Here is a 26,814-nt window from a genome sequence, read left to right as displayed (position 1 = left end):
CGGTCCCCCAGTTCCTGCACTGCGGCCCTTTCCTGCCACCTCTCATTGCCCTTATCCCTCTCTGTCCCGTGCATCTGTGCGCTTCAGCCACGACCAAGTTCAGGACAGCCCGGGGGTGGCTCATGACAAGAGACCACGACCGGCTGACTCTATCCTGAACCCACGGACACTGGTGTTTGGGCCAAGCTCGTCCTGGGAATGGGGCGCGAGGGAAGAAGGAAGCACTCAGGCTCCAGGTCCCATAACTCCTTTCTGCTCCCAAGGAGGCCCTGGGGCAGGGAGTGGGCCGCACCTCACCAGGAGGTATCCCAGCGGTGGGGGTTCGGGTTGAGGCGGGGAGTCCAGCCGCTGCCTCACCTGACGGCCCAAGAATCGGGAACTGGGATGAGCACCCGCAATCCAGCTCAGGGCTCCGCGTCCTTTCCCGCTCAGCCTCCATTGGCTGAGCGCAGAGCTCCAGACTGACTCCCATTGGTTGGAGTTTCTGAGACTGACGGAAAAACTGCCCAGTTGTAGAGGAGGAAACAGAGCCTGCGCGAGAGACAGAGAGCGATTGGTTCAGAGTCAGGATGGGGCGGGGGTAGGTAAGGTCTGCCGGAAGGGGCGGCATCAGGTGAGGTGTGGGGCCTCGTGCTGGGGTCCAGGTGTTTACGGGAGGGAGTAGGGAGGGTGGCTTGTCAGCCGACGTGCGCGGAGCGCCTCTGCGCGGGGGGAAGTCCCCGGCCAGCGGTGGGGACTACACCCCGGAGTGGGGGGCTCCGGGTCCCGCCTCCACGTGGAAAGCGACCTGCGAAGCCACCTGCCACGCGTGGGCTGGGGGCTTTCACCGGCGCCTAGCCGGGCTCGGGGTGCCTGGCGCCCCAGCACAGTCGGCGTTCCATCAGCCTAGAAGGCTCGCCGCAGAGATGCCAGGGAGAACTCTGGGCTGGCCCGCCTAGTCACACACCTCCAGCCTATGGATTCGCTTTTCCTACAATGCTGGCTCTTGGATTTGATGCCTCCACGATCCGAATTCCTGGAAACTCGTTAGAAATTCGAATTCTCAGTCCAGACGCCTATTGAATCACACACTCAGCAGTTGAGCTTGAGAATTAACAAGCTTTTCGAGTGACTTCAGTGCACGTGCAAAGAAATTACATCTTTCTCCCGTGATTGCTGGGCATGGGGTTTACCTGTCTCTTGTGAGTGGTAGGAATCTCATCTAAAACAGTTTTACAGTGAGGTTGAAAGAAGCAGGGTACCTTTATCTTCCTAATTCTTGAAAAAAATCGAATGAATGTCAGTTTCCTATTATTTAAGGAGTACTACACTATGCATTATAAAATAGAAAGTAAAAAGTCTCTGAAAATTATACGTCCTGGAGAAAAATGTTTGCAGTATAGTATTGTCCTTCTAGAATTGTGGCAGCACGATTGTGCGCATCACTATGTGTGTGTGTGTGTGTTCAAATGTTTCTATACAAGTCATTTTTCTTCATATAAAGTTACTTATTTGTACACTGACCTGCAGTTTGCTTTTCTCACTTATCTTGGACAACCTAAGCCACCTCCTCATCGTACACCTCATACTTCCTTATTAGGCACCCTGTATTCCTAAAGTTACCACCTTCTTTTAAAGGCCACATTGCATTCCTTTGTCTGTAGGCATCGTGGCTGGTGGGCTGTGTAGGGGAGCCTGGTTCAGAACTTGCCGTCATCGTTTGGTTCCTATAGGGCTTCTTCTTCAAAGCCACAGAAAACTCAGGGTCATACACTGATAGTCTGGCCACTGACCAATCTCCACAGACCGAAAAGCTGGTCAAGAAAAATGCAGACTATCTCAGTGGAACCTCCATGATAGCTATGGTAATAAAGACCACTCTGATGAGAACAAGAAAAGGCTACTTATTCTGAGCTTGTAAAGCAAGGGAGTCGGTCACCTCCTCAAAGGCAGCAAAGGAGTGGGAAAGCTTTATGCTGGAAAAAATGGGAAGGCTTCAGGTGTCCCATGACTGGAGCCTGTTGGTGGGAAAATTGGAGGAGGGCCAACTAGAATTTGGATGTCTTAGGTGATTAATTAGGGGAGCATATTTGGTTTGCTCCACTTGGTCTAAACACTCATTGACAGCTTGAAGTTGGCCATGGTGGGAGTATTTACATTAGTGAAATTTCTAAACACAATTCAAGGTTTGCCTTACTGCTTTATTGACTGTGCGGACTTAAGAAAGTAATGAAGAAAATAGTATCAATGCAGAATTAAACATGTATTGTGTCTGTGGCTTTATGTTGTAAATAGCACAATAAATGAGAACATACTCTTTCAGTATTTAAAAATGATTACCACATTCAGCAAATGAGTCCTGTCATCTGATGAAGGAGTTACATTCCAACAAATGTCTGACAAAAATCTTTTTTCTTGTTAATATCAGTAAACAGTCATAACAAATGGGCAAAAGCTATGAACAGATATTTTACCAAAGAACATGGGGGCAAAGAAACACACGAAAACATGCTCAAAGTCATCAGTCCTTGGGGGAAATGCAGATGAAACGTATTATGAGACACCAGCACTCTTTGAATTTCAACTCTTACACACAGCAACAACCAGGAGATCGCTTATGAGTCTGCATTTCTTTATGCATCCAGTGAATCGGCTCCCCAGGCGTTGGATCCATCTCTGAATTCCACTGGTAACTCTGACCATTAGTAACTGCAGCGCAGTTGTTGCTTCACACCACAGTGACCATGTGGCCACCCAGGAGTCACATGTTCTTCACCCCCCACCCTCTTCCCACACCACATGTTTCGTGACCAGNTGAGGTAGGTGGGGGGGGGGGGGGGGGGGGAAGAAGCCAGTCTTCCTCCTTGTGTGTCCCTTATACTCGCATGGCTGTCACACGTGCAGCACTCTGACACTAGATGTGTGAATTTTCCCCCCACCAAGCAACTGTCTGGGGTACCAGCTGGGTATCCTGCAACTTAGCTCAATTCGGACACTCCCTGGAGATAGCCCAGATCCCACAGGTTAGGGGCTCAGGTCTCCAAGACCGCTCCCACCCCCACGTCAGACGTTAGTTGCGAGTAGTAGGTCTCCAGGGTACCCAGAACTTCTGTCCAACTTGGCTGCAACTCAGAGATTCCCATGACCTCTGCCCCTTGGATTCCATTATTTATTAGGACAGCTCACATAACTCATGGAAACACCTGCTGACATTGGCCACTCTAAAGTATGTGATAAAGGATACAGACGAACAGCCAGATGAAGAGATACATGGGGCGAGGTCACGGGGGAAGGTGCCCAAGTGCAGGAGTTTCTGTCCCTGTGGAGTTGGGGTGCACCGTCCTCCCAGTGTGAATGTGTCTGTCAACCTGGAAACTCTACAAATACCTTACTAATGGGGTTTTGTGGAGACTTCCTTATGCAGGCACAATCAATCATTAACTCTTATTTCCAGCCCCTCTCCCGTCTCTGGAGAATTGAGGGTGGAACTAAATGTTCCAAGCTTCTAAGTCTTACCTTGTTCTTTCAGGTGACCAGAACCCGTCCAGAAGCCCACCCAGAATCACCTCATTACAACAAAAAATGCTCTTAGTGCTCTTATGAATTTATGAATTCATAAATGAATTTATGAATTTATATGAGTTTCAGGAGCTCTGGCCCAGGAACCAGGGTTAGAAAGTAATACATATTTTCTGTTATCTCCCAACAATGGATTAATTCACCTACAATTAATACCTCTAAACGAGTATCATATGTAGCTTCATCAGAAAAAAAGATAAACTCAGGTTGTTTTCTGTAGAGCTTAATTATCTAATGAAAATCTGTTTTCAAAAGAGATTCCATATCTATAGGCCCACAAACAATTGAAAAATTTGCAATCTTCACTGTCAATTCATTTTTGGTGTATTAAGTTTTTGTAAATGTTCAACGATCTAAGACATAGATGTGTGTATCTTCTGAACATTGTTATTATCTCCTGTGTTTCTGCTTACTTTTTTATCTGCTTTATCATTTCTGTGATGTGTTAAAATTTTAGTTATTTATGTGTATCCACAGCTTTTAATCATTTTCCTGAAATATGTTTATAATATATATTTTGTATTTTTAAGTTTATTTATTAATTTTAAGAGAGAGTGAGAGCACGAGCAGGTGAGGGGCAGAGAGGGAGAGAGAGAATCTCAAGCAGGCTCTGCACTGTCAGCACACAGTCTGACGTGCGGCGTTGAACTCACAAAACTGTTAGATCATAACCTGAGCCAAAACCAAGAGTCAGACACTCAACCGAGTCACCCAGGCGCCTATATATATATATATATATATATATATATATATACACATATATATATATAAAATGAATATAAACTTTTATTTAGAACTTCTTCTTGCTCTGTGACACCCCAATTGACAATGAACCTCCACTTTTATGTGATATATTGACATGATTTCCTTATTCTCAATTAGTAATTTGAAACCACGTTTTTAAAAATGTATATATTCCCTGGTTATTTTTTTCCAAGTTAAATTTGGGGACTGAAGTGATGTAAGGAGAGGTTTGGGGTGGGAGAGGTGTGAGAGTTCCACTGTGACCCACACAGAGCTTCAACTGGGGATTGGCCATCCCAGTGAAGGGCCAGATTAAAAGGCAAAATTCAACAGCGGATGTTTTTGAGCTTACAGTTTTTCTTTTGGACTGGTATCCTAATACAAATTTCATTACTTTAGTAGATACAGATATGCAGATTATCTATTGTTTCTTAAAATTAGTTTTGGTGATTTGTGTCTTTCAAGGGATTTGCCATTTACATGATTTATTGATACAATTTACTGGCATAAAGGGATTCATGATATTCCCTCATTATCCTTTTAATACCTATAGATTCTGTGAGCAGAACCCATCCAGAAGCCCATCCGTAGTGACGTAACTTCTAATGTTTCTGACATTGGAAATTTGTGTATCCCATCATTTTTGTATGATCAGTTTGCATAGAGGTTCATCAATTTTAGTGACCTTAAGGCTTTGGGTTTCACTAATTTTCTCTATAATTTTTCAGTTTCTATTGCATTCATTTTTGTTTTGATCTTTGTTATTTCTCTTTTTTTAATGTTTTATTTATTTCTGAGAGAGAAGGAGACAATGTGAGCAGGGGAGGGTCAGAGAGAGAGGGAGACACAATCTGAGACAGGCTCCAGGCTCTGAGCTAGCTGTCAGCACAGAGCCCGACGCGGGGCTCAAACCCACGCACCGTGAGATCATGACCTGAGCCAAAGTCGGACGCTTAACCGACTGAGCCACTCAGGCGCCCCAGATCTTTATTATTTCTTCTGCTTTCTCTGAATTTCATTTCTCTTCCTTTTCTAGCTTCTAAAGGTGGAAGCTAGGATCCTTGACTTGAGACCTTTTTTTTTTTTCTTTAAGTGTTTAATGTGATAAATTTTCCTTGAAGAACTGCTTTAGAAGCCTTCCACAAATAGTCTTAGGTTGAGGGATTTTTTTTCCCCATTCCATTCAAAATAATTTTAGAGCAATTTTTAAAATTTATTTTGGTGTGTGTATGTGACAGTCATCAGACTTAGAAGGGATCTTCCTAAAGAGCTTCTACAAACGTGCTATTGCAAATGCCATGACTCTGTCCATTAAAAAAAAAAAAATTCCCCTGAGATTGTGAACAAAGCACAATGCCCACTCTCTGTCTGCACTTTTATCCAGTATTAATATTGGTGTTTTTGTCTAGTGCAATAAAACAAGAAAATGAATATATAACATTTGGAAAGGAATAAATAATTTTTCACTAGCCACCTTAAATGTTTTCCTCAAATAACATCTGCACTGGGTCCTACTATGGAGATCCAGTCTACACTATTATGATGCTTCCCTGCCCATGTACTTTATTCACTCCTTCTGGTTCTTTTCTCCTTCCAGGAGACCTCTTAACTTCTAAGATACCATGTAACTCAACAACCTAGAAACATTGCTTATTGTCTGTGTCCCTTAACCAGAATGCAATCCTACAAGGAAACATTCCTTGTCCATGTTCTGTGCACTCATATGTCATATACCTAGAACTGTGCCTGGCCCACATACGGCCCGCATATCTGCCGAGGCACTGAACAAATATCCCGCACAGAGTTCCTGTTCTTTTGCGACGTCGTGTCTTGTTTCCAACTCTACCCACCCAGCGGAGTCTCTCTCTTCAATTTCAGTGCCCTCAGATCTCTCAGGAAAGGAGAGAAATGGTATTTTGGATTGACTAAGGGGATAGGATGTGCTCAGCTTAGTTCTCTCACTAGATCTCAGTGCCTTCTGTTCAGTTTGCATTGGGATTTCTGCCCTCCGCGTCCTGTCCTGACCCTCCTGACAGATATCTCTATTAATCATTTTTCAGAGCGTTCAGGGACATGCACAATTCACAAATGTTTTCCACAAATAATCGGAAATCCCCAGCAGACACTGTCAGTGCAGTTACAGGTGAAATGATCATCACTTTCCAGCAAGCAGATGAGATCATGGAAACTCCAAGCCTTTATCTCAGGGCGCAGGATCCCTCTTTCCGCACCTGCCCAGGTGCCATCACAGCCACTGCCCCTGTGCTCGCTTCCGCAGCACATACACCACAGCCACTGCCCTTACGGCAAACTCCAACTCGGTTAGTAGCTTTTTTTTTTTTTCCCCCAGATAAATTCTTCTCCAGTATGGAGACATTTGCTCCCGGAACCAGCTGAGGAAAGCAGAGGCCCTGGGCGGCCGGGTGCTCCCTCCCCCTGTGCGAAACCAGCTCTCCCGGGTCCCAGCCCGCACCTCACAGGCGGCACTTCACCGCGGGGACGGCAGGGACGGCAGGGACGGCAGGGGCGTGACCGGCTGCAGCGGCGGCGAGAGAAGAGTGGCCGGACGGTGAGTGTCTGAGCGGCCGCCTGGGGGGTGGGGGGCGGGCGGGTGCTGCTCTGCTTTGCAAAGGGGAGAGGCATATGGTGCTGACTGAAGTCCGATGATCTGTGTCTAAATTTCTCTCGTTTGTAAACATTCACATCTCATTTACAGAAAATAAGGTCTCAGTTGTTTTCATGAAAGAAACAAACATTTTACGGGGCGCCTGGGTGGCTCACTCGGTTAAGCGTCCGACTTCCGCTCAGGTCATGATCTCACGGTTGTGGGTTCGAGCCCCGCGGTGGGCTCTGTGGGCGTCTTGAGCTCCGCGTCTGGAGCCTGTTTCAGATTCTGTGTCTCCCTCTCTCTCTCTGACCCTCCCCTGCTCACACTGTCTGTCTGTCTCTCTTAGAAATAAACATTAAAAACAAATAAATAGGGGCGCCTGGGTGGCTTAGTCGGTTAAGCGTCCGACTTTCGCTTAGGTCATGATCTCGCGGTTCGTGGGTTCGAGCCCCGCGTCGGGCTCTGTGCTGACTGCCAGCTCAGAGCCTGGAGCCTGTTTCAGTCTGTGACTCCCTCTCTCTCTGACCCTCCCCTGCTCACGCTGTCTCTCTCTCTCTCCTAGAAATAAATTAAAAAATATTAAAAAAAAGAAAAACAAGTAAATAATTACTTAAACTAAATAAATTAAAAAATATAAAAAAGAAACAAACACCTTGTGGTAAGAAAAATGTGGCCAAAAATCTGTGGGGGGACAGGGGCACCTGGGTGGCCGGTTAAGCCTCAGATTCTTGATTTCAGCCTGGTCGTGATCTGAGTTTATGGGCTTAAACCCCATGTCTGGCTCTGTGATGAGCATGGAGTCGGCTTGGGACTCGACTCTCTCTCTGCCCCTCCCTTGCTCTTTCTCTCTACCCCAAAATAAATAAACATTAAAAAAAAAGATTGTGGGGGACAAGAGGAGTATTCAGGACTGTAATAGTCACAAAACACACTTGTTACTCTGACAGGTAATCAGATTTTAAAGGTGCTTCACTAGTCTTGTCCTTGTACAAATCTGACATTCTCTCTACCCTCTAGGGACCCCAGCTGTTCTTTGGATCCATCCTTATCCATTCATCTATCTATCTTCTATCTTCTATCATTCTATCTAAATATATACATCGTGTGTGGCCACCCCATCCACTTACCCACCTACCTCATTTTATACATTGTTCTTTTTTTCAAAGAGAAAATCATTCTGACCAGAGGCTCTACTGACAGGCTTGCTCGCCTTCCGCTCTCAGAGAGCGAGGGCACTAACGCGAGATTCTGCCTGTGACTCACAAAGCCACGATGATCAGGTGGACGTTGTGGGCCATTAGTGCCCTGTGCGTTGCTACAGTTCTTTACCGGCCTGGAGTGTTCATAATCACACTCATCTGAAGATCCACATGTTTCTGTTGTGAGATCTCTCCTCATGCTTATTTATTTTTGAGAGAGCGAGACAGAGCATGAGCAGGGAAGGGGCAGAAAGAGAGGGAGACAGAATCCGAAGCAGCTCCTGGCTCCTATCCGCGCCGAGCCTGAAGCGGGGCTCGGACTCACTAACTGCGCGATCACAACCTGAGCTGAAGCCTGCCGCTTGACCCGCTGAGCCGCCCAGGCGCCCCTAGATCTCTTATTAAAAAGAAAAAAATAGTCCTTTGCCGCCCTGGCGCTGCCCCTTTCCTGGGTGCTGGTGCCTCCCCCACCCCGCGCCCTCACCCTGGCCCTGTGGGCCCAGCCTGGCGTGGCTCCCTCCCGGTGCCCCCGTGCGACGCACCCAGCGGCGCCCCGGGTCCCACCCGCCGCGCCCCGCCCACTGCGGCAGCAGGGCCCGGGTCTAGGTCAGGTGCACAGCGGGGGAGGCGCGCCTCCCCAGCTCAGGTCATCAACATGATTACCAACTGGTTGGAAAACGTGGTCGGGGAAAGCGCAGTGAAGTATTTGAGGCCGTTAAACATCACCAACAGTGAGGCAGTGGTTGTAAAAACTCTCAAGCCAGTGAAGAAAAAAGATAAAAGGAGAGGCTAAAGTTCTGGAGAAGCTTCGTGGTGAAACAATTATCATCAAGCTGATGGACACTGTGAAGGACCCTGTGTCAAAGTCATCAGCGTTGGGGGAGGTGGGGGCGGGCGCTTGGGTGGTTCAGTCGGTTAAGCATCAGCTCTTGGTTTTGACTCAGGTCATGGTCTGGAGGTTCATGAGTTCAAGCCCTGCATCTGGTGACAGTGTGGAACCTGTTTGGGATTCTCTCTCTCTCTCAAAAAATGAATACATAAACTTTAAAAACGATTACACCTGAAAATAATGGAATGTCATTTTCAATTGAGTTCACTTTATTATTTTGGAAACAAGCATTTCATAACCTTACAATGTTTTTACTTCTGACTACCACNAGGAGAGAGAGAGAGACAGCGTGAGCAGGGGAGGGTCAGAGAGAGAGGGAGTCACAGACTGAAACAGGCCTGACAGCATTTTTAAAATCGATTATCTAAATGATTACTATCCTTACTTGTCCTCCTTATAATCTACACAGTTAAATAATTTCTTTGTATTTAATTCATTTCTCGTACACCTTTACTTATCACGACTTTCATGGTAATAAAAAAAAAAGGCCTCTGATCTGGGCCACGCACGGTAATGATGTATCAAAACAAATTTATAAAAATATACTCTAATATTTTTACATGGCAGATTTGATGTCTTGATGTTAAGATATATTGTGTAATTTAATTCTAAGATAAAAGCAAGAAATTTACCCCTTAAAAAAAATATACCTCTATTTCAAATAAATCTCCAAGTAGTTTAATCATGTATTAAATCAACAGTTTTCCCAAATATTTAATGATTTGCTTTCATCCAGTACTGTTTTTGATGTACTGACTGTTTTGTGCTATTGAGGATCTGTATATTTCTTCAGCAATGACACGTTATGGTTAATGGTCTTTGTATCTGGGATAGCAAGTTCTCTTCATTGAACTTAAGTGTAAATTTTTAGATGATATAAAATACATTGTAATACGGAATGTATATAATATATAGTATGTAATTAGGTATGTTTAAATTTGTTGTTCTTTTGTAGCATTAGAAAAACATAAGGATGCCTGACTGGCTCACTTGGGAGAGCGGTTGACTTTTGAGCTCAGGGTTGTGAGTTCAAGCCCCATATTACACACGGAGATTACTTAAAATAATAGTTAAAAAAGAAGAAAAAAAGAAAAATTTAGAAATTTTCAGCTGAATTACATGCAAAGGACACTAATTATGTTAATTAAATCATTTACAGTGCTGGACTTTCTGTCTTAGAAATAAGTCTGTCTCTGTTTAGTACTGATTTTAAGGGGTTTTTTGTTTATTTATTTATTTTGAGAGAAAGAGAGAGAAAGAGGGGGGAGGGTAAGAGAAAGATGGAAAGAGATAACCCCAAGCAAGCTCCATGCTGTCAGTGCAAAACCCGATACAGGACTTAATCTCAAGAACTGTGAGATCATGACCTGAGCAGAAATCAAGAGTTGGATGCTTAACCGACTGAGCCACCCAGGCACTCCAAAACAGAGTATTATTTCTTCATCTTCTTCTCCTCCTCCTTCTTCTTCCTCTCCTCCCCTTTCTTCTTTTAAGTTTATTTATTTTGAGAGAGACAGAGATAGAGACAGAGGGGAGGAGGGGCAGAGAGAGATGAGGAGAGAGAATCCCTAGCAGGCTCCACACTGCCAGTACAGAACCCAACACAGGGCCTCAGTCTCAAGAACTGTGGGGTCATGACCTGAGCGGAAATCAAGAATTGGATGCTTAAGTTTGTTTTTGTTTTCTTATTTTGAGAAAGAGAGCACGAATGGGTAGAGGAAGAGAGAGAGTGCGATAGACAGAATCCCAAGCAGACTCTGAACTGTGTGGAGAGTCTGATGTGGGGCTTGAACTCACAAACCATGAGATCATGATCTGAGCCAAAATCAAGAGTCAGCATTTAACCAACTGAGCCACCTAGGTGCCCCAACTTTACTTTATATTCAACTTTCCCTGTTCAAATTATGGTGCAATAGAGACTCACTGTCCTCTCCACTTCCTGTTCCTCCTACAGTCTACATAGGACACAGAGACCAGAGTGACCTTATAGATATACAGGTTGGATCATGCCCCTCCCTATTCCAATACCATGTCCACACTGGCTCATTCTTTCATTTAGAGAAAACTCCAAATTCCTTGCAATGGTCCACAGCGCCCGACATGACCTGGCTCCCCTAGCTCTTCAACCCCAAGGCTTTATACTCACTCCCTTCCTAGCTGTTTCCCCTCCTCACATTTTCAGAAAGATCCAAGTAGGATCCGTCCTGTAGGCACTGGTCTGGTTATTTCATCTGTGTGGGACATCCTCCCATATATGCTCCCCCAGCACTCAAATACTGACTCAAATGCCACTCCTCCTGTGAGGCCAACCCTGAGCATCCTATTTCATAATGCCATCCACTCGACGGTACACGCTCATCATTACCTGAATTTTCTACTGTCTGCATTTGCGTGACATAACCTTACAACTTACTATGAACTCCAGTATTTATCTTTCATTATTTGTTCTCTCTTTCCATCAATTCGAATGTGAATGCAAGTTTGGTTATCTTCACTGGTGTGAACACACGTTTAGAATAGCATCTGAGCCAGATTAGGGGCTCAGTAAATATTTATTCGACAATGAAACAAGACACTACCCTTTTCCTCCTGTTTATACACGTTGGTCAGCTTTTTCTAACTTTACTTTTTCTTAGCATCCAAGTTAGGTTTTGCTCAGTGCTCTCAGAAATAAAAACATACTTTATAAAACAGCTTTCATGGTAGCCCAGATGCAACATGGCCACAGACTCCATTCTCTCATGTCTCAGAACTCAAGACTTCTACTTCCCACTGAGACTTTATCCAATCACCAACTTAATTGATAATTTCATTGAAGCTTTATTATCAATTTCATCGAAATAATTCTCTATTTCTGTTGTTCTCTTTGTATAACTGTGTTAACATTAATAGCTTTACATAATTTTCTCACTTCATGAATGCTTTTCAGATATAATATTAAATCCCATAAGACCCTTTCCCACCAATTACAAGTGAAGAGATAATCACCTCCTGGCAAGAGGTGAGATCATGAAATCCCATCTTTATCTCAGGTTCAGAATGCCCATCTCCACAAACGCACAGGTGCATAGATATCACCACTGAAGCTACTGTCCTGGCAGCAAACACACTGGGTAAGTGGCTGTTTTTATTATTTTTAATTTTTGTACGTGTATTTATTATTGAGAAGCAGAGACAGATGAGGGAAGGACAGAGAGAGAAGGAGACACAGAATCCAAAGCAGGCTCCAGGCTCTGAACAAGCTGACAGCACAGAGCCTGACGCGGAGCCCAAACCCACAAACCATGAGATCATGACCTGAGTTGAAGTCGGACGCTCGACTGACTAAGCTACCCAGGCACCCCCAATTGGCTGTTTTTAAAAACAAATATCAGAAACCCTGAAGAAATATGATATATTCCATAAAACCTAGTAAGAAAATTTTATGGAAAAAAATCCATTCTTCTTGCTCATATTAAAACAAATACTCTCATGATTAAAAGCATCAGGGAGGAGGCACCTGGGTGGTTCAGTTGGTTCAATGTCCAACTCTTGGTTTCTGCTCAGGTCATGATCTCATGGCTCATGTGTTTGAGCCCCGCGTAGGGCTCTGTGCTGATGGTGCGGAGCCTGCTTGGGAATCCCCCCACCCTCCCCGCCCCTTTCACATTTGTGTTGTCTCTCTCAAAAATAAAATAAATAAACTTAACAACAACAACAAAAAAGCACCAGGGAGTTTCCTGACACACTGTCATGCTTGTCTATCTGCTTCTGGGTTCCCGAGCAGATCTTTCCTTCTTTCCTGATATTACCCTGTCTACATCTTCTCCCTCTTGCCTCTGGAAGCAGACATGCAGACACCCTCATGACATTCAGGGCAAAGGCTTTACTCTAAATGGAAGTGAAGAACAGCAAGATCATGATTTGTAGTTCTCATCTGCAAAGTGGACACTTGGTTTCTGGGTGACACTTGCAGACAGATGCAGTAGGGTTTTGTTAGTTTTTCACCACTGAGAGCCTGTGTGTTTAAAGAAATCCATAATCACATTTCTCTAAAATATGTACGGTTGGTGGAAGAGTATAAACCTCCAACTCCCATGTGGAGACAGCACTCTTTTCAGAGAAAAGGAACTAAAGATTCCACATTTAAGAGAGCAGAGATCATCGAGGATTTCAATATTCTCAGATTCTCAATGTTACCCTGACCTGGAACCAGATTTCAAAATTACTGTGACATTTAAATGATCCTCCAAATCTGTAACTCTTCCTACCCAACCAGGACCTCATGATCCTCTCTGATCAACAGGAGTTTCTAATGTGGTCACCCTCACATATGTGTGGCGTTAACAGCATGGTTTGTTCTGGCAGATAAAGTTCTACTCAAGAAGCATAATGATAGATGTTTCACTATTTCTCTGAGAGCACAGCCCATATAATTTAGCCCCTACCCATGATTCCATGGCCTCCATTCCCCTTTGATTAAGGGACTGAGTCCCTTCTTTTTGCCCTTGAATGACTACAGTTTGAGCATAGGAGTGACCCATGGTGATCACAGCTGTCGAGGAGTCAGAGACTTCTCAAAGTACACTTTGATTTACAGAAGCTATATAAATTCTCATTCCACATAAAATGATATCTTTGTTGGAGAATTCATTACATGCTTTTTTCAAAGTTATTTCCTGAACATTCTCTTGGTTTAAAATTCTTCTCTGATAAAGTTCATATGTATATTGTACTACATTTTCTTAAAATTAACCTTTCAGACAAATACCATATGTTTGCACATATAGGTGGATTAGGAGGAAGTTAACAGAGGACGATGTGTGAGAAGGGGAAAAATAGTTGGGGAGAGGGAGGGAGACAAACCATGAGAGACTCTTGAATGCTGAGAACAAACTAAGGGCTAATGGGAGTGGGGGAGAGTGGAAGGGGGGAGATGGGCATGGAGGAGGGCACTTGTTGGGATGAGCACTGGGTGTTATATGTAAACCAAGTTGACAATAAACTATCTAAGAAAAAACAACAAAAATTAACCCTTCAATTTTAATTGCTGTTATGAAAATTACAATTGTATCTAAACATTTTGAACTCCATCTGCCTATAAAGTTAATGTGAATGTTTATGTCTAAATATGCCACAGCTCCCTCCTCCTTCAATAACCCAAGGCCCAAATGTTGTTGTCAACTGGTGTGCATCCTTGGAGAAACATTTGATTTATCTACAATGACCTCTATTTGACCCTTTTGTTGCTTTTTAAGGACATATTCTGAATGTCCTCTATGTGGAAATAAACGTGGTTTATGGAAACCCCTACAGGAAACATGAAGATAGTAATACATATATTTTGGATTTCCTCCAGATCTTCGGCTCCAATTAAGACCAATTTCCACTTGATATTGAGGTGCTGGGCTCTTACAACTTGGAAATGGGGATTATCTTTCTCGTTCAGGTAGCAGTGGGGATTCTTGGAAATTCCCTCCTCTTTGGTATTTATACTTTCACTTTGCTCACTGGACACCAGCTGAAACCCAAAGACTTGATTCTCAACCAACTGGTCTTAGCCAACAACTTGGTGCTTTTCTCCAAAGGGATCCCTCAGACCATGGCAGCTTTTGGATGGAAATCTTTCCTGGATAACCCTGGATGTAAAGTTGTCTTCTATGTACACAGGGTGGGCAGAGGAGTTTCCCTCAGCATCACCTGCCTGTTGAGTGGCTACCAGGCTAGTAAGCTTCATCCTAATATCTCTGGGGCGATGGGGCTCAGAACATCTCCAAAGTGCATTGGCTTCTGCTGTTTCCTCTGCTGGATCTTGCATCTCCTGTTAAATATCTACATTCCAATGCAAGTGACTGAGCCAGAGAACAGCAAAAACCTTAGTTTAAAAAATGTATTTGTCTACTGTTCTAGACTACCACAAGATAAACTTATAGGCCCACTAAACGTTGTCACATATTTTTTCTTTGACTTTGTGTGTTTGAATATCATGGTCTGGGCCAGTGGCTCTATGGTCCTTGTCCTGCTCAGGCACAAGCAGCGAGTCCAACACATTCACAGCCACAGCCTTTATCCCAGACCTTCCCATGAGGCCAGAGCCACATGCACCATCCTGATTCTAGCAAGCTCCTTCGTCTGCTGTTACTGTCTGTCTTCTATTTTGTCTCTTTGCCTAGTACTTATTATGAGTCCAAAACAGTGGCTAGTAAACACCAGTGTGTTTGTAGCATCGTGTTTTCCAACATTCAGCCCATTTGTTCTCATTAGTAGTGAAATGAAAGTCTCTCAGTTCTGCTTTGCCTGCTGGACAAGGAAAACAAAGTTCCTTAATCTGGTAAAACAGTTGTATATCTTTTGATCTGTGCAGATACAACTATTTTTAATTTCACCCTTTGTTAATATATACGTGACTATTTGGTGCTAGTTACAATTCTAGGAATCTGTGATAATCCAGTGATCAAGAATAACACCCCTCTCGTGCAAGTACAGTAGAGCCAAAATAGATTTACACAATTATGTAATTATTACTTAACATACACAGGCTGTATTCCTCAACTAAGAAGTTTAAGGTCCTTTAGGAGAGTATAGTGTATGAGAACCATCAAGTTTGCCAACATAAGTAAAAAGTAACCTATATCTGGTATTAAACAGGGCTTTTCAATAGTTTTAAATAATTTTTCCTTAAGCATAAGTGAATGAGGCTGTATCGATCAGGGAAAAGATCTGAAATGGCCCATATGGGGAATGTACATGCAACCTTAACAAACAACAAAACTGTAGTGTTTGTGGCAGAATGCCATAGATCAGACAAAAATTCTAAACTTTGTCCTGACAATGACAAAGGTCAATGAAGAGGTTTAGGGATATGTATGAATCATCACCTTTGCTTTTTAGATGTCACTTAGCACATACATAATTAAATGTGTTTCATTTTAATAAACTTCCATTTGGCTCCTAATTTTGGTTAAAATATTTTGGTTTAATAGTTCTCAAACCTAGTGTGTTTCCAATCTTCAATCATTGGCATATATTATAAAGAAAAGCCAGGGGCACATGGGTGGCTCATTCAGTTGAACGTCCCATCTTGATTTTGGCTCAAGTCATGACCCCCACAGTGGTGGGACTGAGCCCTGCATCAGGCTCTGTGCTGAGCGTGAAGCCTGCTTAAGATTCTCTTTCTCTCTCCCTTCACCCCTCTTCCCTGCTTGCACTCTCTCTAAAATAAAGACAAAATTTCAAGAGCTTAAGCATTTTTCACTCATTTCTCACATTTAATATCAAATACAAGAAAAAAATGTTCCCCGCTGACCTATTTTTCTCTATTTAATTCAGGCTGTTCATATTGTCTTAAGGATTTTCTCTTATTTTCTATTTAGTTTATCTGTGAGAAAGGGAGAGAAAGAGAGAGGAAGAGAGAGCAGGGAAGGGATGGAGAGAGAGGGAGAGACAGAGAATCCCAAGCAGACTCTACACTGTGAGCACAGAGTCTGACACCGGGCTCAAACTCACAAACCATGAGATCATGACCTGAGCTGAAATCAAGAGTCAGCTGCTTAACTGACTGAGCCATCCAGGCGCCCCTTGTCTTTAAGGATTTTAGTTCAATCCTTTAATTTTCCTGAAGAGTCCAGGCAATTTTACAACTACAGTAAAACATTGGATCGTTATGTGAGTGTTCCACAAAAGAGGCAAACATTTCTAATAAATTTTAACTTGATAAATGAGCAATGTCTTGCAATACGAGTAGTATGTGATGCCAAACATCACAAGATCACAACTGAGCCAATGGCTCATCTCTTTCTCACTCTCCAGGATTGTGGGTGATTGTCTCCCATGCTCAGATGCTCGGTCTCAGGCCGCAGTGTTTGGCAGAAATCAGTGATTCTTCAGAATGTTGGAAGGTGCTCACAACTGGCACCAGTGTATTTTTTTGTCAGTTCAAACACCTATGAACAGTCCTTTGCTTCTCCATACAAGAGACAAATTAGGAATGCTTTGTTTCATTTTAGGTCAGGCTGCCTGCAGATAGAGACCCTTTCCTCTGCTGCCTTATTGCCAGTTACATTTAATATAGCATATGACGTTTATTAATATTGTATTGCAGTCAATACCCATGCGTGTATACAATGACCCTCATGCATCAAGATTCTATTGAGCCGATAGTAGTGATTTGTTAGTGACAGTGAAAGTCATCCTACACCATAGCCCTCTCCCTCACACCAGCCACAAAGGTTTTCAAAGGTAAGTGCAGGTTAATTTGTTTATTTTTCTTTCTATTTTGCTTTACAGGATTATAATCATTTTCATATTAATATTTTGGGGTTGTGAAATGAATTATCTGAGTTTCCATTATTTCTTATGGGGAAATTCACTTTGATATACAGGTGCTTTGGATTACAAGCATGCTTCCAGAATGAATTATGCTCAAAACCAAGGTTTTACTGTGTTTTATAGTTAATTTTGATAAATCCTAGGAATGAATGCTGTCTTTAAGAATGTATAACCTTATTTACTTGCACACAGAAAATGACATTCAAAGCCTCCTTAAGTCCAATTTTTATAAAAATTTCATGCACTGTGCAACTTTCTTGAGCTCAAGTTTGCACAAGAGTCAGTGATGAGGCCTTATTGTTCCCATTATGTTTACTCACACAGTCTCTGCTATCAAGTCAGGGTGTGTTTCCCTAAACCACCCTGATTAAATGCTTTCTAATTACCTATCACTCACCAACCAACTTCTGTCTTCTCTAATCCTAAGGTAATTCCTAGACCAATTAATTCCTGAATAGTTGATGAGAAAACATTGTGTCTATAACTGAGCCTTATCCCAATGACACCTAATTCACAGCTGACCAATGAAGCCACAGAAGACACAGCAGTTTCCTCATCTGTGATGACCCCACGTCTCTGATTCAGGCAGACCCACCTCCCAGCGAGCTCCCGGAGATCTGCTCTAATGCCTGCCCTCAGTTCTTTCCTCACCTGCAGGTCTGTCCGACCTTGTTGGTTTGTACATCCTATGGCAGGTTTCATATTTTCTAACAGTGCAGCTGAAATCATTTTATCTTTATGGGTTTACTAACAGCTTGCTCATACATACAGTCTAGGTATCCTCATGTCCATCTGGAAGATGAGCAAACACATTTACAGCCTATGAACTCCAGCCATCACTCCATGGCACCACTTGACTCAACCTTGTTTGTCCAAGTTCCAAACCCTGTTTTTAATGGAAATACTTTGCTTCCAAATACCTGATCATCCTGTTTTTGAAGGTGAATGAATCATTTGGGGAAAGGGTTTTCTTTTGCACTTTATGGACTGATCTGTGTTTCACCTGATTTTCAGCCACTCACTCACTCACTCTCTGGGTCTGTGAGAAATTGATACGGATACTGATTGTGTTTATGTTGCACGCCTTGCCCCTCATGACAGAAATCTCAGGGCACTAGGATGGCTCAGCCAGTTAAGTGTCTGACTTTGGCTCAGGTCATGATATCTCATGGTTCCTGGGTTCAAGCCCCACATTGGGCTCTGTGCTGACAGCTCAGCGCCTCAAGCCTGCTTTGGATTCCATATCTCCCTCTTTCTCTCTCTGCCCCTCCCCTGCTCATGCTGTCTCTCGAATATAAACGTTAAAAAAATTTTTTTTAAATCTCATTCCAGAGAAACCTACTAGTTAAATCTAATATTCAATCTATTGCTTTGTTTCCCATTTCCACTTTTTTTCTTTTCTGCTCTATGCAGGTTATGTATAATTCATCTCCATTAAATCCTTACATTTTATGTTTTTTCATGCTGACATTTAAGGACCACACTTTTGTTTACCCCATTTTAAAAACATTTATTTCATGGTACATTTGCATTCACCAATTGTAGAAAGGGAAGAGCTCATGCTTATTCTTGCTCCGCTATATTTCTCACTGTACTTGCATATAACTTTCTCCTGTCCTTGATTCTCCTTATTGCGATGCTGGACAATTCTAGACAGCATGTATTTCCCTTTTCTAAACATCCCCCCTCGGTAACTTCCTCCTTCTTCATGTTTGTTGCATTATCTACAGGTCTGCTTCTTTCATGTCTTAGATTTTTAGCCTTCCTTTAAAATTTCCAATGGCTTTACCCCCTTCCAACTGCTTTTGAGATCTCCTCCATCTGGTTTGTTTTTTTTTTAAAGCAAGTTCTACACCCGGGGCGCCTGGGTGGCTTACTAGTCGGATAAGCGTCCGACTTTCGTTTAGGTCATGATCTCGCAGTTCGTGGGTTCGAGCCCCGCGTCGGGCTCTGTGCTGATTGCCAGCCCAGAGCCTGGAGCCTGTTTCAGAGTCTGTGACTCCCTCTCTCTCTGACCCTCCCCTGCTCACGCTGTCTCTCTCTCTCTCTCCTAGAAATAAATAAAAAAAAAAAACATTAAAAAAAAAAATTTAAAGCAAGTTCTACACCCAATGTGGGGCTTGAATTCAAAACCCCAAGATCAAGAGTCACATACGCTACCAACTGAGCAAGCCAGACACCGATATTTCTTTTTCGTTGCACAGACATTCTCATTTATCCTATCTATATTGTGTTCTTTACGAAACCACTGAATTTGATGTCCGATATTTCCACATATCACAGCTTTTTTAAAATTTTATTTTTACTTTTACCGTTTTTGAGAGAGAGCATGCACCTGCAAAAGCGCGGGAGGAGCAGAGGGAGAGGGAGGGAAGAGAATCTTGAGCAGGCTCCACCCTCAGTCCAGAGCCCAACACAGGGCTTGATCTCACGACTGTGAGAGCATGACCTGAGCCAAAATGCTTAACCAACTGAACAACCCAGGTGATCCAACTATCACAACTTTTATATTGTACTATATATTACTAATACTCTCCTCACTTTGAAAACAACTATATTTTACTTTACAGATATTGTAGTCTTTTACAAAATATGTTTTTCCAGGGGCGCCTGGGTAGCTTAGTCGGTCAAGCGTCTGATTTCGGCTCAGGTCATGATCTCACAGTTCATGGGTTTGAGTTCTGCACCAGGCTCTGTGCTGACAGCCAGCTCAGAGACTGGAGACTGTTTCAGACTCTGTGTCTCCCTCTTTCTTTGACCCTCCCCTGCTCTCACTGTCTCTCTCGCTCTCAGAAATAAATTTAAAAAAAATTTTTTAAATGTATTAAAAATATGTTTTTCCAGTGTTATAGGTAGCCGCCTTTACAATGGTTTTGCTTACAGGTAACTTTGAACGATAAGGCTAACAGATGCCTTCTTCAGATACGAGAAAACCAGAAAGTCATGGCAATGAAAAGGGTGGTGTCAAATAGTCATCTAATCTTGATGCAGTAGCAGCTGCTAGGTTTTGCTTGCCAATCTGCCATAGATTTGTCTAGTAAAGAAGCCACATGCCCAAACTGATTGAGAAAGATTATTCCTTACATAGATAGCATAAGACAGCAAACACTGTCACCTCCTGCTATTCTTGTCACACAGGACACCACCAAACCAAAGGGAGCAGATTACAGGCAACACGTGTAGTGGTACTGTTGCTGAGGAGCCTATTCAAGCCTGGATCTGAGTGGTTTTATATTCTTGTAGATGGACCCTACGGAGGGAAAGATTAAGTGGAAATTTCCATGTCTCATAGGAACCAAGAAGGTAGTGAAACTCTCATACACTGTTGGTAGGAAATATGAAAAAGAAATAACCATTTCACATCAGTTTGGCAATTTCTTAAAAAGTTAAATACTTACGTACCCTATGCTTCAGGCATTGCACTCAGAGGTACTAACACAAAAGAAATGAAACGTTTATCTGTATAAAGATTTATATGTGAATCTTCATAACAGCCTTATTTGTAACAGCCCAAACCTGGAAACCCAGATGTCAATGAACAGATGAACCCAACGTCAGATAGCAGTAGATCCATATCACGGAACACTACTCGGCAGTGAAAGAACTAGTTCTTTGAATCTCTAATTATGCAGCATATATGAAGCCAGAAAAAAGTAAATATTTTATGATTCTAATCAACTAAAATTCTAGAAAATATAGTCTATTGTAAAGGAAAGTAAATCCAAGTTTGTCCAGAAAGCCAGAGAGGGTGGGAAAAGAGATTAATAAAATGTAGGAGGTAAATATGTGTGGGACTTATTATCACAATTATGACGATTTCGTGGATTACACTGTCAAGAACTTACCAATTTATACTTAAAACATATGTCTAGTCATTGTAACTTAAAGCTTTAAGCAACGGTTCAAAATGAATATAGATCTGGGGCGCCTGGGTGGCTCAGTAGGTTGAGCGTCCGACTTCGGCTCAGGTCATATCTCATGGTGCGTGGGTTTGAGCCCTGTGTCAGGCTCTGTGCTGACAGCTAGCTCCGAGCCTGGAGTCTGTTTCCGATTCTGTATCTCCCTCTCTCTCTGACCCTCCCCTGCTCACGCTGTCTCTATCTCTCTCTCAGAAATAAATAAAACATTTTAAAAAATTAAAAAACAACAACAAAAGGAGTATGGATTTCCCTCTCTATAAAAAATCAGGTTTGGCAACTATTATCTCCCATCAACTTTTTTTTTTTTTTTTAATGTTTATTTATATTTGAGAGAACAAGCAAGCATGGGGGAAGGGCCCGGAGAGAGGGAGAGAGAGAATCCCAAGAGGCTCTGTGCTGTTACAGTAGAGCCCAACATGTTGCTGAAACTCATGAGCTGAGATCATGACCTGAGCTGACATCAAGAGTCAGATACTTAACTGACTGAGCCCCCAAGGCGCCCCACCCATCACTCTCTCCTAATGCTTTAGGAGGAAGGTCTTACCTCAAGAATAACAAATACTGGTGAGCAATGGTGGATGTTTCCACCTTAGTCACAGAGGTCGTATCACTGGACCACAAACTCTCCCTTCTCTATTCTTATTTTCCTGCATGTGTAATAAGTCCTCTAAGGTCAACAGCCCAGAAAGCTACAGGAATCACAAAACCTTTATTTTCTCTGCCAATGACCTCAGCTACGCAAGACACACAGGTCTAGAGGTATGTGCTTACCCAACACAGCCACAGCCACACTCACTGCAATAGCTGAGGGTGCACTTTTAGAAGCAGCACGGTCCACCTACCTGCAGCAATTACGATACCCTCCCTGGGCCCTACAGCTTTAAGATCAGTGACACTACTTTACAAATTCTAGACATCAGGGCACATGGCTCCTCTGAAGGACCTGGGGGAAGAGACTCCCCTTCACCATGCGGTCATTACAGAATATGCACTATAAGGAAAGGAATCAATCCCAGAAGCACTGGATATTCTTGCAAGTGCTTGCTCTTCAATGTGACCTCTGGGCCCACAAAAAGACCTTGGCATTCAGGCTACAAATCAGTTGTACAAAGGTTACAGTCTTTCCTTGGAGGCCATGGACATGAATGCAAACTAGGACCAAACTCAAGAGCTGTCCTCTGCCATCAGATGATTTCTTCCGAGGTGCACCATAGAACCACCCCTCAAGCAGTTTACCCCTGCATGATGTTTTCAAAGCACCCATTAGTGAATACAACCCCCAAGACAAAAGATGGCTTGAATAATGCCTTTTTTACTGCACAAACCATAGCAAAGGGAGGCGGTGTACAAGTTGGTTACATGGAGACTGGAAAAATTCCATCACAAGTGTCATATGAAAACAATGTCTATGAAGACAAACTTTCTCTGCAAGTCACTAATAGAACACAAATAAGGTCTTTTCGGAGAAAACTGGGTCGAGTACACGCATTAGAGAGAAGGAAATTATGCCCTCTGAAGGCTCAGGTTGTTCGTCTTCTCCAGAGAAAACAGAGGTCTACATCCATAAATACCAGGTGACTGATGCACAGCATGGGGGCCTGGGCCTTTCAGGGAGTTGAGTTCAGATGACTTATACCACAGAAACTGGCAGTGACACAATTTCAGCAAGGGCCCCAACCAGGTTAGGAAGAGCGGTTCCTGGAAGCTTCCCACGTATCTGGAACATACAGAGAATCTTCCTTGTGGTGTTTTAAGATAGGAGTTCAACTTCAGGAAGATGTCTCCCTCACAAAGGCGCTCCTCCGATGTCTTTAGATCAAACAAGTAAACAGCCTATTCTCTGCATGGCTATGCCTTTGCTCTGTGTGAACTTCCTGGTGCCTGATGAGATGAGACTTTCGGCTGAAGGTTTTCCCACATTCCCTGCACTCATGAGATCTTTCTCCAGTGTGAACTTTTTTGTGTCGAATGAGGTTGCATCTCTGGCTGAAGGCTTTCTCACATTCAGTGCACTCATAAAGCCTACCTGCACTGTGAACGTTCTGGTGCTGAATCAGAGCAGACTGCTGACTGAAGACTTTCCCACACTTGCTGCATGTATACAGACTTCTTTTGTGGTGGTGAATGTGGTTAGACCTTCGGCTGAAAGCTTTTGCACATTTGTTGCACTCATGAGGCCTTTCTCTGATGTGAATTTTTTGGTGTTGAGCAAACTGGGTGTCACTGAAGAATTCCCCATGTTCCCTGCATGTGGGAGGCCTGTCTCTAGTGTGAACTCTGTTGTGTTGAATGAGATAGGACTTGCGGGTAAAGGATTTCCCACATGTCCTGCACTCATAACGTCTTTCTCTAGTGTGAACGCTCTGGTGCTGAGTGAGTCCAAAACTTTGGCTAAAAAGTTTCCCACACTCCTTGCACTCGTAAGGCCTTTCTCCAGTGTGAATTCTACGGTGTTTAATGAGGCAGGAATTGTCAACAAAATGTTTTCCACATTCATCACACTTATAAGGCTTCGCTCCAGTGTGAACTCTCCGATGTTTAAGGAGGCTAGAGCTGTGTCTAAAGAATTTCCCACAATCACTGCACCCATAAGGCTTTTCTCCAGTGTGAATTCTCTCATGTACAGTAAGAGTAGACTTTTGGCCAAAGGACTTTCCACATCTGCTGCACTTGTAAGGCCTTTCCCCAGTATGAGTTCTTTGGTGCTGAATGAAACCAAAGATGTTGGTGAAGAATTTTCCACATTCGTTACATTTATAGGGCATTTCTCCAGTGTGGATTTTCTGATGCTGCAAGAGGTTAAATCTTCGGGTGAAGGATTTCCCACATTCACTGCATTTGTAAGGCTTTTCTTGGGTGTGGACACTCTGGTGTTGAGCAAGAGTGTATTTGTGGCTGAAGGCTTTCTTGCCTTCCCACCAACTGTGATGGCTTTTCCCACTGTGAACAGCTTCCCCACACATGGTGCTACTGTGTGCTTTCTGTCCACCATGACTGGCCCGGTGCTGGTGCTCATCTGAAACCGCGGGGAAGTCCTTGTCAACCTCCCCACAGGTAAAGGGCTCCCCTGACACATGGAAGTTGCAGCTCTTCACAAGTGAAGCCCTTTCCAATGGTTTCTCTACACTGTGCCGCTTCCCGTGCTGGTGACGGTTTGCAATGCAACGGGTTCGTTTCACACATGTGCGAGGTCTCAGCTGGGGACGTGTTCTCTGATGCAGAGCCACACCCAAAACGCCTTTTAAGACCAGAGTGCACATTTCACAGGGGTGTGCCTTCTGGGGATTTGTGCCTGCCTGGTGAGTCCTAACCTGTGATACTCCTACAAAGGCGCTCTGCTCAGAAGGTGCCTCCCCATCCTCTGCTCCATGACAACAACCTGAAAGCAGAGAAATTCTAGTGAAGGACACAGAGGCAGCACTGGGAAGAGGCAGCACCATCATCAATGTGTGTCCAATACACCAGTGGATGAGTTGATGGCACTGTTTCCAGGATGAAGGGAGGTGGGGTCTGGGTCAAGAAGATGCCTCTAAAGGTCCCACAGCGGGGAGGCCTCACCAGGCGAAGAACACATGGGGGGGATGTGGTGCAGGGAGGAGCAGTAGGATCCACAGCTCATTCCTCTGCTAATGGCTTTTGGTAAATTCTTGCTGGTAACTGCGCAGAAGGGCGCACCGGGGCTCAGGAAAACCCAGCGTACGACAGCTGGTGTTTAAGAACCACATGAGGATACGCGCACACCTCACGATACGGTATGTACCGGCTGACGTGACAGAGCACTGCAGAGGAAGCAGTAAGAGAGGGGCTCAGACAGGTGGGAATGAACCAAATTCAGGGCAGAAATGACAAGTAAGCAAGTGTCAAGAATGGGGAAGAAAAGTAGAAATGAGGTAGCCAGTGGCACCAAGACTCGAGTGGAAAAGGACAAGTTTCTGTAATCATCTGAACACAGCCCTGATGAGCCCATCTTCCCATGGCCGAAGTCATGTTCATCCTGCAAAACACCCACGACTCCCTTTCCCGACCTGGGGCTCAGGAACTAAATGGGACCTGCATGATTCAAGTGTTAAGGGAAAGGCAGGATACATGAGTGGTCAGCACAGGCCCAGAGCAACTAAACACGTGAGGCCACAGGAAAGAATATTAATAATACCAACACAGTCCTCAGGGGAGGGTCCTGCAAGAACTGCCATAGTCCACGTAAGTGCCAACCAGGGCAGTGCCCACAGTTCCTGGCACAGGCAGGGACAAGGAATATCTTCACTTATAGGAAGGGGGCAAAACATGAGGCAGTGAGGTGCTGTGGACTTGGACAGACTCAGGCAGTGAAAGGGCAAGCAAGGTGGAAACCAGTAGTGTAACTGCAAGACTACTGGTCATGAATCCTTCCCAGTGAGGCTCTGGCGCAGGGCACTCAGCGCAGCCCCAACAATGACCACAAGTAGCTGGGGAAACGGGGAAGGAAGCAGTGCCCATGTTTCTGATGGGAGAAGCACCCAGCTAGCCCTGGGATTAAAACAGAAAGGCAGAGCTTAGCCCAGCTCCCTGGGGTAGGAATGAGATCCTTACCCAGGGAGGTCACAAGTGCAAAGTTCTCCAGCATCACGTTGTGGTACAGCCGTCTCTGAGCCTCATTAAGGAGACCCCATTCCTCCCAGGAGAAGTACACGGCCACGTCTTCAAAGGTCATACTGTCCTGTCAGGATAGAGACAGATGAAACTACAAACAGCCCCTTCTCCCAAGGACCCACAGTCTCTTCCCCCAACAAAACCATCCCATTAGGGGCACCTGGGTGGCCCAGTCGGTTAAGTGTCCAACTTCAGCTCAGGTCATGACCTCATGGTTGGTGAGTTTGAGCCCCATGTTGGCTTTTGGGCTGACAGCTCAGAGCCTGGAGCTGCTTCAGATTCTGTATGTCTCTCTCTCTTTGCTCTACCCTACTCATGTTCTCTCTCTCTTTCTCTCATTTAAAAATAAACAAACATTTTTTAAAAAATTAAAAGGGGCGCCTGGGTGGCTTAGTCGGTTGAGCGTCCAACTTTCGCTTAGGTCATGATCTCGCAGTTCGTGGGTTTGAGCCCCACGTCGGGCTCTGTGCTGACTGACAGCTCAGAGCCTGAAGCCTATTTCAGAGTCTGTATCTCCCTCTCTCTCTGACCCTCCCCTGCTCACGCTCTCTCTCTCTCCTAGGAATAAATAAAAATACTTAAAAAAAAAAAAATTAAAAACCCTCCCCGATTGGCACCGCTGGTGCTCTCTCCTCATGGTCCTGTTAATCGCTGTGTTCAGCCCTCAGCAACAAAACAGCAGATCGTCAGAGACACACCATCTCAACTCTGGGCCTGGTGCACTGGGCCCCACTCCTCCTGCCAATACCCCTGCTGTCCTCCAGACTGCTCATCGCAGACACAACCAAATTTGGGCTTTTCCTTCAACTTTAAGTCACCAATACCAGGACCCTGGGGCCATTAGTTCACACTCCCTTTCCACACGCACATTACTCTGTAGACTGCGCCTTTTACGTCTCTGGAGCCCACAGATGCATTCCCTCCACCACCACGCCCCCCTCCCCCCCCCCCCCCACCCCC

General features: G+C 44.1%; 2 protein-coding genes across 2 annotated transcripts in view; one reads left to right on the top strand and one right to left on the bottom strand.

The window, feature by feature from the left end:
* The first annotated feature begins 1,832 nt into the window (after positions 1 to 1,832).
* LOC144225718 (vomeronasal type-1 receptor 1-like) lies at positions 1,833 to 20,904 on the top strand. The gene is made up of 6 exons (XM_077756955.1): positions 1,833 to 1,844; positions 6,669 to 6,871; positions 12,062 to 12,111; positions 14,356 to 15,308; positions 17,891 to 17,962; positions 20,815 to 20,904. The coding sequence occupies exons 1-6, from the start codon at positions 1,833 to 1,835 to the stop codon at positions 20,902 to 20,904; spliced, it is 1,380 nt and encodes a 459-aa protein (XP_077613081.1).
* Positions 20,905 to 23,150: 2,246 nt separating this feature from the next.
* Positions 23,151 to 26,814, bottom strand: part of LOC144225717 (uncharacterized) — a gene marked incomplete at its 5' end in the record, with an annotated part of 6,756 nt that continues 3,092 nt past the window's right edge. Inside the window, 3 exon segments of the mRNA XM_077756954.1 lie at positions 23,151 to 23,325; positions 23,328 to 24,604; positions 25,795 to 25,921. Of these exon segments, the coding sequence (XP_077613080.1) occupies positions 23,248 to 23,325; positions 23,328 to 24,604; positions 25,795 to 25,921 (1,482 nt within the window).

The sequence above is a fragment of the Crocuta crocuta genome, unplaced genomic scaffold (assembly GCF_008692635.1).
Source record: "Crocuta crocuta isolate KB4526 unplaced genomic scaffold, BGI_CrCroc_1.0 scaffold142, whole genome shotgun sequence".
NCBI lineage: Eukaryota > Metazoa > Chordata > Mammalia > Carnivora > Hyaenidae > Crocuta > Crocuta crocuta.
This window is presented reverse-complemented; position numbering and strand designations above follow the sequence as displayed.

Coding starts and splice junctions, on each gene's coding strand:
- LOC144225718 (XM_077756955.1), top strand. Junction 6,872..12,061: donor GAGAGAAGAGTGGCCGGACG/GTGAGTGTCTGA, acceptor ACAAACGCACAG/GTGCATAGATATCACCACTG. Junction 12,112..14,355: donor CCTGGCAGCAAACACACTGG/GTAAGTGGCTGT, acceptor GCTCCAATTAAG/ACCAATTTCCACTTGATATT.